At 43.5% G+C, this 17,324-nt stretch overlaps 1 protein-coding gene across 1 annotated transcript in view; it reads right to left on the reverse strand.

The window, feature by feature from the left end:
• The window catches only part of AGBL1 (AGBL carboxypeptidase 1), a 727,538-nt gene that overhangs the window by 547,608 nt on the left and 162,606 nt on the right, over positions 1 to 17,324 (reverse strand). The window contains exon 16 of the mRNA XM_004774140.2: positions 12,016 to 12,160. Coding sequence (XP_004774197.2) covers positions 12,016 to 12,160 — 145 coding nt within the window. The remainder of the gene's footprint in view (positions 1 to 12,015; positions 12,161 to 17,324) is intronic.

Here is a 17,324-nt window from a genome sequence, read left to right on the forward strand (position 1 = left end):
CCACATTATTCAGCAGGGACCAATCTAATTACAAGTGCTGAAAAGCAGGGAACTTGTCCTATCTGCAGAGAACCAGAGATGGCAGCATGAGAAGGACTAGGCCACCACTGCTGGCTTGGAAGATGGGGGAAACAAGCCAAAAGCCAGGGAACATGGTGTCCTCTAAAAGCTGGAAAGGGCAAGGAAATGAATTCTTCTCCAATAGCCTCCAGAAGGAACGTGGCCCCAAAACCTTGACTTTGCCCCAGTGAGTCCCATGTTGAACTTCTAAAGAGCTATAAAACAAAACAAATGCTTATTGTTTGAGCAACTAAGTTTTGATAATTTGTTACAGCTGCAACAAAAAAAATCAATTCACAAATGAACAAGAAAAATAATTTTCTAAACTAAGGAAAAATCCTAGCATTTGGGTGAACGTAAACTAAGACTTACTTGTACTCTATTTTAAAATACCTGAGTTGCAAGGAGAAAGAAAAAGTCCCAAGGAAGGCGATTACCAGATGCCTCTGTATAACCTTTCTAGAAGCCTCGGGGATATCTGAAGATCTGATGCTGAGTCATATACTCTTTGCAAGTGAGATCCCAAATCATCTACCCCCACATAGCCTTCTGACGCTATTATTCCCTGTCTCAACACAACTACTGGTCTAGGAAACTCTTGCCTGGGAAAAAATAAATCACAGATAAATTTATTGTTCATTCCATGAACATCTCATCAACTCTTCCTCAGAAAACAACAACTGACTCATTGATCCAAGACCCTTAAAGCCCCTCTCCTCAAGATTCTTGTCCCCCAATCTTAAACCACTGCATAATGATCTTTACCCAATGCTAATAATGAAGCCCCCACATTAAAAAAAAAAAAAAACCTTCTCTTAAACAAGACTTTAAAGACATAATAAACAGCCTCCCTTCTCCCTTCCCCTTTTGAGGTGCTGCCAAGACTCTGTTACGTTCTTCCTTGCAAGTATGTTGGTTTCCTCTTGCTACTATAACAAATTACCATAAATTTAGTGGGCAGAGGTAACACAAATTAATTATCTAATGGTCCTGGAGGTCCAAAGTCCAAAATGGGCCTTACTTGGCAAAAGTCATGGTGTTGGGAGAACTACACTCTCTCTGGAGGCTCTAGAGGGGAATTCATTCCCTTGCCTTTACCAGCATCTAGAGGTCACATAGGTGCCTTACCTCATGGTGCCTTCTTCTGTCTCCAACCCCAGCAATCCCATTGTTCCCAACTCTGCTTCCATGCTCACATCTCCTCCTCTGACCCTGACTCTTCTGCCTCATTCTTTCATGTCTAAGGACCCTTGTGATGACACTGGACCCAACCTGATAATTGAAGACAATCTCCCCATCTCCATCACATCTGCAAAATCTCTTGTACCAGATAAAGTAACATCTTCACAAGTTCCAGAAATGAAGATGTGAATGTCTTTGGCGGGGAGGGGCATTATTCAGCCCAACACACCATGGTAAACGATAAACTCACGTCTGTCTGGTGATATTTGCTCTGGTGATATTTCTGGGACGAGCATTTGACACGATACTAAGTAATGGAATTGGAAGGAGCAGGTCTATCCCAGATTCAAGAGGAGAATTCAGCTGAGGCCCATGTATCCAGCCAAGCCTCTGCATTCCATTCTTGCAATTGTTCATTGGGTAGTAAGCACCAAATATTGCTGAGATGCACTGGCTGGAGACTGGGAGATAGTCTCACACCCCTGAGAAGACAAGGTGACTAAGTACATGTACACAAACACACATGACCAAAAGGCCTATGAAGCTAACTAGGTATGAAAGTTGCAGAAACCCTGCGGCCAAGGGTCAGCTTCATCTCTCACGACCACACATTTCTAGAGCCTCATCTTGTGTATTTGCCGATCTACCTAAAATCAACACCCCTACTCCTTATCGGGCAGAATGGGAGGATGCACCCTACAATTAAGATTATTTTTCAAAAGTAGGTATGTGTGTTTCATGTGTAGGTAAACCTACACAGATACATATATGTACACACACAAAAATCATACTTGGGTTATACTTCCTTCTGCAACACCAGATGCCAAAGGAAAAAGAGCACTACGTTGTGTTTGAAAGTAGAAAGGACTGTTATCTGGTAAACCTATAACCAGCCAAGTGTTCGTGCATGACCACATGTGGCGTACATGCTCAGATGGACAAGAGCATATCACCTTATCTTTACTGAAAATAGTAACTTGAAGACATACTTCGTCTGCCCCCAAATCAAGCTAAAATACAATATAATAGGACAGCCCAGTTAAACAAGGTGTGAGTTTACATGACTACTGAAAGCAGGGTTACTACATAATACAAACATAAAATACAAATACACAAAATATAATCTAATAATACAAGTACACAATGCAAATATAAATATAGTACAAATTTAAATATATTGAAATATAATAATGCCACTATAAAAAATAATTGGGTAGGGAGAAAATAAAGATTATCAAATCTTAGTATCATCATCCAGCTTTAAAATGAAATTCAAAAGAGATGTGCAGTCACCTGTCAGAACGGTTAAAATTAACAACTAAGGAAAAAACAGATGTTGGTGAGAATGTGGAGAAAGGGGAACTTTCTTACACCCTTGGTGGGAATGCAAACTGGTATAGCCACTCTGCAAAACAGTATGGAGGCCCCTCAAAAAAGGTTAAAACAGCTACACTATAATGCAGCAATTACACTACTAGGTGTATATCCAAAGGATACAAATGTAGTCATTTGAAGGGGCAGCTGCTCCCTAATGTTTATAGCAGCAACATCCACCAGAGCCAAAACAGGAACAGAGCCCAAATGTCCATCGATAGATGAAGGGATAAAGAAAACGTGGTGTGTGACTCAGCCATCAAAAAGAATGAAATCTTGCCATGTGCAATGACGTGGATGGAACTAGAGGGTATTATGCTAAAGTCAGTCAGTCAGAGAAAGACAAATACCATATGATTTGACTCATATGTGGCATTTAAGAAATAAAACAGATGAATGCAGAGGAAGGGAAGGAAAAATAAAATAAGACGAAAACAGAGAGGGAGACAAACCATAACAAACTCTTTTTTTTTTTTTTTAAGATTTTATTTATTTGACAGACCAGAGATCACAAGTAGGCAGAGAGGCAGGCAGAGAGAGAGGAAGGGAAGCAGGCTCCTTGCTGAGCAGAGAGCCTGATGTGGGGCTCGATCCCAGTACCCCAGGTTCACAACCCAAGCTGAAGGCAGAGGCTTTAACCCACAGAGCCACCCAGATGCCCCATAACAAAGTCTTAGCTCTAGGAAACAAACTAAATGTTGCTGGAGGGGAAGCGGGTGGGGAGATGAGGTAACTGCATGATGGGCATTAAATAAAAGAGCACTTGACATAATGAGCCCAGGGTGTTACATCCAACTGATGAGTCACTGAAACTAATTATATACTGTATGTTAATTAAATTGAACTTAAATTTAAAAAAAATTTAAGAGCAATGTGCAGGGGCACCTGGGTATAGTCTGTTAAGTACCCAACTCTTGGTTTCTGTTCTGACTGGAATCTCACAGTCATGGGCTCAGTTATGTTTGTATTGGGCTCCACGGTCAGTGCAGAGTCTTAAGTTTCTCTCTCCCTTTCCCTCCAACCTTCCCCATGGTACGCTCACTTGCTCGATCTCTCTCTTTCAAATAAATCTTTCTTAAAAAAGTGATATGCGGGGCACCTGGGTGGCTCAGTGGGTTAAGCCGCTGCCTTCGGCTCAAGTCATGATCTCAGGGTCCTGGGATGGAGTCCCACGTCGGACTCTCTGCTCAGCAGGGAGTCTGCTTCCTCCTCTCTCTCTCTGCCTGCCTCTCTGCCTACTTGTGATCTCTCTCTGTCAAATAAATAAATAAAATCTTAAAAAAGTTTTAAAAAAGTGATATGTGAGGGAAGAGTAAATTAAAGCAAAATATGAACTTTCTTAACTTACACAGACACAGTGCCAGTGTATCATCCTTGAAAACAGGCAATATAGCAAGATGACTAAGAGGGTAGGCTCTTGCATCAAACTGCCTTGATTCAAATTTGAGCTGTGGAAGCTGGAAAAGGTATGTAAATTCTATTCTTAGCCTCTTTGTGACTCAGTTTTCTTATCTTTCAAAGGGATATAAAAATACCCACCTCACTCAGTGGTTGCTCTAATTTAATGTGTGAAAAGTGCCTATCATACAGGAAACACTCAGTGTTAGCTGTTATTATTGATAGAGAAATATAGGCTCACATATGTTTTTTAAGAACAAAAAGGGAAACACTAGTAGAATTAGAAGCACTAAGGGGAAACAGTGAAAGAAAATATGGTCAGCCCGTGTTTCATGAAAGAGAGAGAGAGAAGGAGGGAAAATGGAAGAAGAAAAGCAGGAAGGAGGAGGGAGACAGAAAGAAGAGCAAAGATGCATGGAAAATAGTATAAAATCATAATGAAAGAACACCGAAAATTGTTATAACTATAAATAGATTAAAGAGCCTTATTAAATGACAGAAACTTTCAGATTCATTTTTTTTTTAAATCCCACCATCTACTGTATATAAGAAGTACTCTGAGAGAAAGGAAAAATACATAATGCATATGAAAAGCACTCCTAAATGATCTATTTTGTTTGCCTCCACTAAAAAATTTCAGGAAAGAAGTATTGAAACTTAAAGGATAAGCAAATATAAATTAAAGCAGGCCTGGCAATCGTAATATATGACAAAGTCATGTTTAAGACCAAGTACCTTAAATGGTATTTAAAAATCTTATTTTGATAAAGGGCACGATTCACGATGAACATATAAAACTCATAAATCTTCAGAATCAAATAACATAGATTGAAATATATATCGCAAAAACAGCAGAAGGGGGAAAATGGTACGAGGAATAGGAGACTCTTTAAGGAAGTGTTGAATAAATCAGCTGCACAAAAGTAATGATATGGGTGTTTGAACAATATTGTTTTTATAGATAAATGTCAAGCTTTGTCTCTGCACGGAACATTTTTTCCCTCAAACATCCATGGAACTGTAATAAAAACTAACCATATACAGGGCTTTTTAAAAATTCCCTAAATTCCCCCCCCCAAAAGTAGAAGCTGTACAAACCACATTACCTGACAATAATTAAATGAAATTAGGCATATGTAAAAATGGTTTGAAATAGAGCAAACATCAAAACATTAGAGAATAGAAAAATGTCCTCCTGAAAGCAGCTCATGGAAGAAATTCGTGTATGAAAAGGAAAAATCAATTAAATCGGTGTAATTAAAGTCCCGGTAGAAGGAGTGGGCCATCTGGTCTCCTGGGAGAGATGGTCCAGGACAAGAAAGGAAATGTCCCTTTCAGGCTGTCAGCCATGTCTCATCCATCCCAGTAAAAGGGAATTCCAGAAAATTAGTGAAGAGAATAAAGACAGTCATGAATTTGGATGAAACTCTCTGAGATCATAAACGAATTATTTTAATCTCTTTTGTAAGTTTCTACGTGAAAGCTGCTCCCAGTATGGGTTATTACTGAAATCCAGACTTCATGGCACCTGCTTCCGGATTACTCTCAAGATTCCAGATTCCCAAACCGGGAAAGCAATATTCTTTTCTGCAGAATCTTCCCCAAATATATTCTGCAGGATGTTACAAGGGCTGGGGTGTGGACAGGGAGGTGGAGACGTGGGAAATTCACAGCCAAAGGACTGGGAACATGGTGAGTTAAAGAAAATGAAAACATTTTCATGGGCCCAGAACTTTTCAGATTCTTCAATTCGCCAAGAGGCGCTATGAACCTAGAAGAAAAACTAGCCCACAGTGTTTTATGAATTTATACGACCACTAAACTCTCTTTCTTTAAAGATCTCAGGATACTGGAATGCTACAGAATGTGCTTTGGAAAATGCAGTCTTTGCTGAACTGTTTCTATGAGGCTTTTTTTTTTTTGCCATCAAAGTTAATTCATTTATCATTTCATTATGGCTACAAGGGTCCTTACGGGATGGAAGGTGGGGAGGGGAGGGCTTCTCAACAGAAGCACTGGTGATGTCACAAAGTTAGACACAGGCCACAGGTCTTTGGTGTCTGATGTTAAATCTAAAAAATAATAACAACACATCCAAATTTTATAAATCATATATAGGAAGCAGGTTTGGAAGCAGTGTGTCTACGACAGAAGTCACCAAACACAACTGAGTATGAGAGAAAAAAGTTAAAAAAAAAAAAAAGAGAGAGAGAGAGAGAGAAACCATCATTGTGAACACTGCCCTTCATAGCTGCAGGACAGACAGAGATGTCCGATCACTTGTCATACACCTGAAACTAACACTGTAACATCATGCACCCACTCTACTCAAATAAACAAGAACAACATCACTGTTGCATGCCACCTAGCAGCAAATCTGGGAGCAAGCATGGTTACACTTTTCTTCTCCCGTGAATTCTCTGTGAAATTTTCAATGATTATTTTTTATGATTAACACTATCACAACTCAACAGCTGCCGATCATCTTTCAGCCGAAGTTCATTTTCTGTTCACTGCTTGTTCGCGCAACCATCTCCCCACACGCCTCAAGGGAATCTCTGCCCCATTCCACCTGCCATGGAATATGGGACACCTCCATCCTTAGGGCGTTTTCCTGACTCCAGTCATACCAAAGACGTCCAGAGGCAAACCAGCCAGCAACTTCTGTGGGGTTTCCTTTTACAGAAATGGCTCTGCATCGTTCTCCGGAAAACGGTTTGGAGGCGAACGCTCCACTCGAGTCCAGCAAGGCCATGTGTAACTGGGCTTTGCTGGGATCAGTGAGGAGAGGAGCAGGGCTTCTCAAAGCCCATGTCAACAACCAGATACAATCGTGGCTCTGTGGGAGCCACAGGGGCAGGTTTCTTTACAAAAATGGGAATGAGTTCACGGCAATGATGGGAGCCCCAGAGAGACTATCTTCTTAGGAGCAAATCCTACCTCTCCATGAGAGATGCCAGGATGACAAGGTAGGCTGCAGCCTCCTGGGCTCCTCTCCACAGGAGCCTTCTGCCCCCTTCTCCCCTAACAGCTGCTCTCTTAAAACGTCCAGAAAAGGTTTCACTTGACCACAGCAGGTTACCCCCACCAATGGCTACTGATAAAATGAGAAGCACCTGCACTCAAAAATCACTCATTTTTCACTGGTAGCCCTTAAACTACTCTCTTCTCTGTCCCCTTAATGCAGAAGAAAGCTCACTCCTAAGGAGACAGGCAATTTTATCTGTATACAGACTAGTCCTCAGTTGTCACTTAAATGTACTTGTTGGAGACTGGAAGGTGTCTCATCACAAGGTAAGAACAAATGACCCAGGTAAGCTAAACAGAAGCCATAGAGCGTGCCGCCCGGGGCTCTAACAGGCTTTCTCGGACCACCCGTCGGCCAGTACCTCTCTCTCTACGTTAAACAGACTTAATTTAAGAAGTGTCTGGTCACAGATTTGCCAACTGGAAAGAAAAGATGATGTTAATGTCCTTTTTCCATTAAAAATAAATGAAGTCATATCACTGATGACTTAGAAAAGAGAGTTTAAAAATTATTTTAATCAACATCCCTAAGACAGCCATCAGTAGCCTTTGTATTTATTTCCTTGTGGTCCTATATTTGTTTTTTGTTTTTTACAGAATTTTAATTTTATTGTGAGTTACAGAATGGGTATCTCCCCATCAGCCTGATGGAGAAAATGATTACACATCATTATAAAAAAGAGAATAAATGCTCTGATGCCTACCATCTAATATCACTCAGTACACGCACATGCTTGGCCAACACTTTCCACGTAGCAAGTCATTTACCCTTCATAACAACCCGTGTGGTAATTGCTTTTATATGCTGAGCCCTTCTAAAAGATTGTGCAAATGACGCTCTAATTTTCTCTTTTCTTTCCTTCTCCCATTCTCTCTTTCCCTACACTATACTCCATTTCGTCTCTAAAGATAATAGTGGGAATGCCTGCCACCATACGTATATATATGTCCAATGAAAAATCCTGCTCCAACTTTCAAAGCCTTAAGCTCTGCCAACATATGGACCCTACTTATGATCACTTTTCTTAACTCCTGCCAACTTGTACTGCTTTAAGTGCCCAGTGAGATCCTACCTTCCTGCCCTCTAAAACGCCCATCAGAAACTCTCTTGGGGCCCCATTTTCAACCAACACTACTGGCTACCTTGGAACAATCCACAATATAATCCAAATACTTTAATGAGAATTGCTAACACTTGAACCATCGTTGCAATTACTGACAGCTTGATATGGATGGTTAAAATAGAATTCCACTTGCTTGCTTCCTAACTATAATAATATTATATTTCTTTATTTTTGCTTTATTTTAATACTATAATTTGGAGAATTATCTCACAGAGTTCCTGGCAAGCATCTGGAAGACATCAGTTGGAAAGGACCAAATGCTAATTCTCATATTATAAGAGAATAATAAAAATTTTTTAAGTTGCAAAATTGCATTCATGTTGAAAAACATCCGATACACATGTCCTCCACTTCAAAAATGCCTGTGATTATTAAACATAATCCATATTAGAGGAGATTTACAAATTGTAAACTCCACATAGAAATGTATTCTCCATCCCCTCAGCATCAACCCCAAGTAACATGCAGTTAATTCTGCCCTCGGGGTATCATTCACATTTAATTATCACTGATCTGCTGGAAGGAAAACTGTCTCTCCTTAGGACATGTCCAAAAATAAAAATGGGTACTGTGCACTGTGGAACGTACTCCTTGTGTGCAGGACGGGAGGAAGAGATTTTGAAGAGAAGACTTAGAGTCCATTACAGTCTTAAACCTGGAGAGAACAAAGACCAGGCATTACCGGAAATGTAAAACCCCAAACTGATCATATATCATTTTTCACCTTCAAGTAACAAATGTCTTTCTTACTCTGCTCTGCTCATTTAAGAGAAATGAAAACATATCCTTTATCCTTTGTCTCTTCTTCATTAACTCTAGTCAAACTTGCTCAACGGGAAGAGGTTCCAGTCAACGGGCTAAGGAACAAGTCAGTGAGCTTCGATTCTGACAAGGTCTCTCTTCCTCTCATGGAGACCAAGGAGCTGGGAGGGGAGGGGTCTCCTCTTTTCCTGTGTTCTTGTCCCCGCTCAAGACAAAATCACCCCCCGCGACTCTACTGGTTCCCAAGCTATTTGTTGATTGTAAATTCCAGATCCTGTGGTCTGACAAGAGCACAAGAGGTAAGTGGATCCCAGAGGCATAAGGCATGATGGACACTAGCTCCTCCAACTGGAGCCCACTGCTGTAGGTCCACGCAGCCACTGAGCTGTGCGTGTGGTACAACTTCTGATGGTGGGGTCAAGTCATCACCCCATGGTTTCATCCATAACACTGAGAGCCATGGACGTGGTTCATCTGGATAGTGCTGTTCCCCTAACACGGTCCCATTTTCTTTTTTAAAAATTTGTTATTTAAATTCAATTTAGTTCACATAGAGCCTACTATTAGTTTCAGGGGTAGAGTTTAGTGATTCCTCAGTTGATGTAAATGTAAATGTAAGAGCGCCCAGGGCTCATTCTCTCAAGGCCCCTCCTTAATGCCCATCACCCAGTTACCCCATCCCCTGACCCACGTCTCCTCCATCCTCTCTCAGTGTGTTTCCTACAGTTAAGTCTATACAATGGAATATTACTCGGCCATCAAAAAGAATGCAATCTTGCCACTTGCGATGATGTATTATGGATATTATGCTTAGTGAGATAAGTCAGTCAGAGAAGGACAAATACCATATGATTTCATTCAAATGTGGAATTTAAGAAACAAAATAGATGAGCATAGGGGAAGGGAAGGAAAAAGAAAATAAGATAAAAACAGAGAGAGAACCAAACAGGGTCCCATTTGTACCATGAGATGGTCTCATGGGTTCATGCAAGGTAGGCGCCTGCAAGTTGATTCAAATCTGAAACTTTTTCAGCCAGAGCCCGACTGCATGTGGCTTCTTACCTTAAGTTCTAGACTTTGAAACAGCAGGACCCTCACAAGAACCTGTCAGAGCTTCTGGGGGTAAAAACTGCACTGTGTTTGAGGAACAACATGATCCTGCTGAACCACATTTGAGGCACTCAGTATTTCAGATAAAAACCATGGGTTGATGACTTGAATGAACCATCAGACATTATACAATCACATAACTTGATACTACATGTACCTATAAAGGCAGACTACTGTTACAGTAGCTAAATCCATCAGAGGAGGCAAGGTCACTGATCTTGATCCCAGAACAGAATTTTGCTGAATTTCTTCTACACTTTTTCTACAGAACAGCAGAAAGGGACAGGACTAGCCATCAAAGGCTGGGGTTCCATGCCCTGCTTGGCCACTGGCTAGGTGCAAGGTGTCTAGGCCTCACTGTTTGCATCTGCAAATGTTAAGGGTGAATCAGATGATTTCCCAAACCCCTTTCAAGCTCTAAAGCTGTATATTAACTGCCACTGAGAATCACATCAGTGTCTAGATATTCCAACAAGGGCAAAGAACAGGGTCCTGGACCCCCGGATCCTTCCCCCAACAGAAAAGGCAAAACATACACACCCAGAGGAGTCCCATTCCCCAGTCGACTTTCTACACATGGCGCTTCTCAGGCAAGACAATAAAAGCAGCTGTTGAAGGCGATCACGAATCTCGCCGGCTCTACGTCCCCAGAGGCGAAAAGCACGTTTTATAATAAACATAGCTTGTTACGGCATCGCCTGTGACGAACATTTGGATTAACTTTTTGAGATCTCTGAGTGTGAAACACAAATAATACTAGTTGTGCATCTTTTGCAATCTGGGAAAACAATAAAAAAAAACCCTCTCTTTAGGCCAGACAACCATACGGGGTACAGGGTGGAGACACTCTCCTGAAGCAGTTACCCAAGTGGTGTCAGACAGGCCTTCTCGATGGAGGAAAATGTTCATGTATACCTGTATGCTCCTTTTGAAGGCAAGGGACGTTCTTGATTATTATCTTTTCCCACTCCTTATCACAGACTTACAATGAGAATGCTCGTCCTTCAGGCTAAGTGACAGATAACACACACACACACACACACACACACAGAGCACATATTACTACAAATATGCTAATAACATTCTGCATTAACACAGAGGATGAGAGTGCTTTACTGAAGATACTTCTAGCTCATTAATCCTCGGGATAGCCATGAAATAGCTCAGCGGGGGAAGGGGGGATAGTTGGCCAACTTTTCCCAATGACAGGCAACTGCACAGTTTAAGCGGTTTTCTCAGATCTGTCCAGTGAGGCTTCTGCAGGGACCAGACAGACCCAACCCAGGAATGCTAACATCAGGTTTGAACTCCACACCCCTCTTATAGCCAGAATGAGGCCCTCATCTGCAGTGACCCTGTGTTGGCTTCTTCCACACCTCTTGCATACCCTGGATTCTTCTAGCACCTCCCGTCCAAGGCCAAGGGAACCACGACCAAGAAAAGCTGAAGGGGCTGCTTGCTCACGGGCTCAGGTGCTTTCCTCCAGCTTCTTCTCCACGTCTTTACCTTCTGCTTCACTCCTCTCAGTGGGGTGATGGGCTTCAAATCTGCCTCTCGGCTGACCTTGTGGTTTTTTACCCCCATTTCTTTCTTTCTTTTTTTTTTTTTACCCCCATTTCAACTAGATCATCTCACTCCAATCTCATGACTTCATGTTTCAACTTGAGGGTTTCTTAAAGACAGAGCCCCTACAACACAGGCCCACCTCCTTGTATACTTGACCTGCCAATGCAGAGCCCTTGGTGTTCCTGGGGGCCTCAGAACATCCCTGTCATGACCCCCAGCCTCCCGCTCGGCCCACAGAAGAAGCTGGCCCCCACGGAAAGTCACCAGATCAGTGACAGCAAAGCCTGGCTCCCTTAGGAAGGCAACTATCGTTCCCCACCAGGATGCCAGGGCCTCCTAACTGAATATTTTCAGGGAAACCCCAAAGAGCCCCTTCAGCCCATCTGGGGTGATGCTGCCGAGGGCACATTACCAGGAGGGCTGTGTAGGTATAGGGATAGTGGTAGGCCAGGTAGCAGGCATCCTCATTGTGCGGGAAGGTGACCACAAAGGTGAGGGTGTAAAAACACTTCTCAGATGCTCCTCCCGTGGCAGCTGTGCGCTGGCGATAATGATTCCTAAAAGACAAAGGAGAAGGCAGATGCCATAAACCTGCCCTGATACATAGTGACAAATGTTCCTCACTCGAAAGTCTATTTGGGTGAAATTTAGAAAAGAGGGAAACTGACAGGTCATGAGCCAAACCAGCAACGTGTAGGCGGGTCCACCTGTCTCTCTCTCTTTAGGGAGAGGGAGAGCACACTCACGCGGGGGTGGAGGGGCAGAGGGAGAAGGGGAAAATCTCAAAGAGGCTCCACAGTCAGCAGAGAGCCTGACACAGGACTCAATCCCATAACCCTGAGATCAAGACCTAAACCAAAATCAAGAGTCAGACTTAACTGACTGAGCCACTGGGGCACCCCAGGTCTAATCTAACACACACACACACACACAGAGCACATATTACTACAAATATGCTAATAACATTCTGCATTAACACAGAGGATGATTTGTGGCACACATCTTGTGTGGCACACATACCATGAGCCTTTCCCTGCTATGTCTGAAAGCGAAGCCTACAGAGTCACGGAGCAAGAAAACAGACAGGTATGTGAGTAATTCTGTGCATCTCAAGACGCAATGGCAGAGAGATACTTTATTACCCAAATGTGGGCTCCCCCAGCCCCTGCCTTACCCCAGCCCCAAGTTCAGCTCTTTCTTTCCCTTCTGCCGGCCAAGTGGTTTTGTTAACAATCATGACTACTAATACTGAGTTCCAATGCGACACTTAACCCACATCACCTTATGTTATCACTGCAACAACACATCGTGGGCATGAAGAAACAAAAGCTAAGGCAAATTAATTTGTCAAAGGTTGCAAGACTCGAACGTGGTTGGGATGGAACTCGAACCCAGATCTGTCTGTCTAGGAAGGCTTTGTTCATTCCACTGTACAATACTTGCTTCCCAAAGGAATACATTTGTCACCCTAAATGTGGTTCAGCGTCTCAGAGCTTCAGAGTACGCATTTTCCTTTGTCAAAGATGAAGAACCAATTTTGATACTTCACAGAACAGTATCAAAGTAAATTGCACCCAGAAGTACATTCCGAGCAATATTTTCCCCACACGCTGCCGGTTATGCCCGCGCCTTGCCTGTTGATGAAGAGGCAGCTGTGTGGGCTTCCCTGAGAAATGTTATCATCAAGACTGCTTTATGATGCAAAATACGCCCAGACACCCAAAGATTAATTCCACCTTTGAACATTCACAGTATTCGCTTACTTGTCCATAGTGCTTTGGGGTTTTATTGGGGGAAAGGGTGGGGAGAGGGAAGAAATAGCAGGTAATGAATTTCTGTTCTTGCAAAATGAAAAAGAAAATTTTTTTTCTGCCCTTTTTCCTGCCTTTTTGTTACCTATGGGCCACCATGAATCCCCAACCAAAACAAAAACCAACCAACCAAACAAACAAACAAACAAACAAAATCAGGCAAGCAATAAAGGAAGAGACAGAAAACAAACTGTCTTGTTTCTTACGGTTTTGTGGGTTTTCAATACTGATATAACTAGGAGTGGCGGTCCCACAGACGATGGCCTGACACATTTCTCTTGCCTCAGCTTCTGCCAACACAGCACCCTGGGGCCCTGCTCATTTTGGGAGAGAAGGACACCCCCTAACAATGCACGCCCCAAGTGATCCTCCCAGTCACTGTTTGGATCACATGAAGAGGACCCATTTCCTTTGTGACTCCAGCACCAGCAACTTCAATCATGGTGCCATCTGGATCTTGATACCTAATTGGGTCTCCTTTCTCCACATTTCCCCAAAGTTCTGGACTTCCTTCCAAGCTCAGGCTCTGGTTATTAGAAAGTATGTCAAGAAGCAGATGGCAGCTCAGAAAGCGTGCCCGGCACATATGCTCTACCTTTTCTCTCCGATTCCACCCATAAAAGGGTCCCCTGCAAATGCTCACCCAGCGGACACCTACCTGAACGACGGGAACTGGTCAATTACGCCCCTCTACGCTGCCAACCCACGGGATAGGAAACAAGCCAGTCAAATGATCAAGATGTTGGCCACCGACCAAAATGTGGAAGAGCACATCACCTATTAGCACATGCATGTGAGCACACACGTGTGCGCACGCCCCATATAGCATATTCATGCAGGTAAACACAGGTGAAAACAGAACACCTAGTGCCTCTCCATCCCCAAGTTCTTCACCCATGAAGAGTGAACACAGAGCCTGCATCTTGCTCCGGTATAGAAGATTTCCCTGGGGGTGGTCTCCTTTGACACGAGGCATGCTTCCTGGTCTACTTCCTGCTCTACTTCCTGGTCTACTTCGCACTCTACCCTTAGATACACCGAAGTCACACCACAGGGACATTGGCTGTAGGCAAACTCAGCCTCACCCCACGAGCCATCAGAGTAAGCATGAAAGGAAGAGAAAGCAAGGATGTGAAATCCCCACCCCTAGGCTCTTTCCACCATTCAAAGCAAACCTGGACTCCAGGAAGAGAAGAGCTACTGTGAAACAGAAAGAGAAATAAAATAAAAGGATTCTTCATTTTTGAACTTCTATGGACCTACGTTCTCATGATTTAAAGGAAGTATAAGAAATTCGAATAGCCATTTTTGTCATATGAAATCCACCTTATCACAGCCCCAACACTCTCTCTCTCTCTCTCTAAAGCTTGGCGGGCAAGAATCTTGTGGGCAAGACTAGAAGCTCCTCACTGGGGCGCCTGGGTGGCTCAGTCCCCTAAGCGTCTGCCTTGGGCTCACGGTATGATCCCAGGGTCCCAGAACTGAGTCCCACATCAGGCTCCCTGCTCTCTGGAAAGTCTGCTTCTCCCCCCGCCCCACTCATGATTGCTCTCTCTCTCTCGCAAAAGTAAACAAAATCTTTTAAATCAATAAATACATACATACATGCTCCTCACTGGTAAGCCAGCCCTCCCCACGATGACTGCAGAATGCTGGGATTTAAAAATGGGTATCCCTTCATTTACGATGAGGTTCTGCTGAAGGAGATTCCATGACCACCCTAGTCTGGAATCGAAACTCTAGCAGAGGCTAAAGCAAATGTCAGGTTTTCCCACCGGAGTCTCCTGGTGGCCGTGCACAAGGAGCAGGAGAATCCAGATGACTGTACCAGTAGCAAAAACTCTCCTCTTCGGGGACCTGGATGGTCCCCCAAGATCACCTTCTTCAAAGTGAAATGTCCAATAAATCTCTAAAGTGAAACCCTTCTCTTGCAACAATTCCGTTTGTGCACGGTCAAGTGACTTATGTTTCCCCAACTATGATGTGAACATCCTGAGGGATGTTTGCAAGGAAGCTAACATTCATCCTTTCTATTTTCAGGGGGTCCCATGTTCTTTCTTTACACAGACAACCCTTTCCTTCTACCTCATTCAGACAACTCCTTCTGCCTTCAAGTCTCAACCCGAGGGTTTCCTCTTCCTGGAAGCTTTCCCAGATACCTGCTCTTTTCCACATTTCTTACCACACTCTGTCTCTCCCTCATGACTAACCCTTTATGATGGCTATTCTGCTTCTTTGCTTGTGTATTTTCATGCTCCACAGGGGAGCTGGACTTAGCACCTGTCCAGTTACAGTCTGTAGAACAAATGGACTCCAGGAATAGTAACTAGAACACCTAGAATATTCCAACCTCTAATCCTACTGGTATCTTTTTAAGGATAAGCGTTACTGAGCACTCCACAGATGGGGAAATCAAGGGTTATGGACATGAAGCATCTCAAGCAACTCCACACAGAAAGCATAACAAGCGGGGTTTCAACCCCACGAGTGGGCTCCAAGACCAAGATCTCTTTTATTATATCTCTTGGAAATGGGTAAGACAAAAAGAAGTCTTTTGGCCCAGTTGAGCCAGTAAGAATGTGAAGTTCTGGCCTTCACAAGTCAGGGATGCTTATAAGCTTAAAGTCTAAAGTAACAGAAGGAATATAACTCAGAACAGATGAGAACTCATGAAAATGAAACATTTCACTGATTCTTTATGTCCCTGGTGCCACTGAGAAGTTTCTACCAGCTACCGATGATTGCTGACGTTCACTGAACACCTACTGTGCCCCAGACACTGTGCTCAACTTTCCACCTGCTTTTCCTCATTCCATTATTGTCTCCATTTTACAGATAAGGAATCAGACGTTGGGGCTGGGGTAATCTTCGCACAGTCATACAATGATGAGAAGTGGCGGAAGCCTGATTCCAAGAACCTTCTCCCCTTGATCTGCTCTTTGAGATGGAGAAGGAAGGAGCCTGGTGAAAATCAAGGGTTTGCTCAGAGTTGCCGGACCCTAGATAGTTCATGCTGGGTCAAAGATGGCCCAGGGTCGGATAGAGCCAGCTCTTCCCGTTAAAAGGCTCCCCCTTTGCTTTTCCACTCCCTGAACCATTTGTCTTAGGACCAATCTACACTTTTATAATCATCAAGCCTTCAATGAAGCAAGAAGCAAAGTACACAAATGCATAGTTATGAACTCAATCTATTTCCATTTGCACTTAAAAATATGCTGGGAACTCATTTCCCCCCTCTCCAGGTGCATGAAATAAGCAAATACCAAGAGAGAAAGTGAAGTAGATAATCTTACAACGACCCAGCTCTGTTTAACGAGGGCGCATCATTTCACTTAACAGGGTCTAATAAAGCAGAGCAGCCAGGCCACCGGGCTTCCCCGTGTCGGCAGCGGTACTAACACTCCACACACGCCAAACCTCCCCCCGAGATCCCTCGGAAGGATGCATGACGGCACACCTCGTGTCCGACATTCATCTTCATGAGTGAGCTGTTCCATCTCCTCTCGCGAGCGGAGATAAATGTCAGAAGAGATCAGCCGGTGTGTATTACATGGCCACTCTGAGCCTGCGGCTTCCCTCCCTCTGCCCTTCGGCAGCCAGATTACTTTAGACCGGAGCTGGGAAAGGATTCGGAAAGGTGTGAGGCTGTGTACGTTGCAGGGAGAAGCAGGCGCGGGGAAGTAAATAAAGCAGAAACTGCAAGTGTCCTTGCTTACTTTCACGAGAGGCACGGATAAAGGAGTCTGCTCGTTTAGGTCCTTCCCTCCGGAGGATCCCTTTTACTTTCTGGCCTACCCATCTGCAAGGTGGGTGGGGGAGGGGGAGGGGACTGAGAGGGAGAGGGGATTCCGGGGGACGGGCAAGAGGGTCAACTGTGCACAGGAGAAAATATTAGAATGTTTCCTCAAAC

The sequence above is a fragment of the Mustela putorius genome, unplaced genomic scaffold, assembly GCF_011764305.1.
Source record: "Mustela putorius furo isolate JIRA1106 unplaced genomic scaffold, ASM1176430v1.1 tig00003875_pilon_pilon_pilon, whole genome shotgun sequence".
Lineage (NCBI taxonomy): Eukaryota > Metazoa > Chordata > Mammalia > Carnivora > Mustelidae > Mustela > Mustela putorius.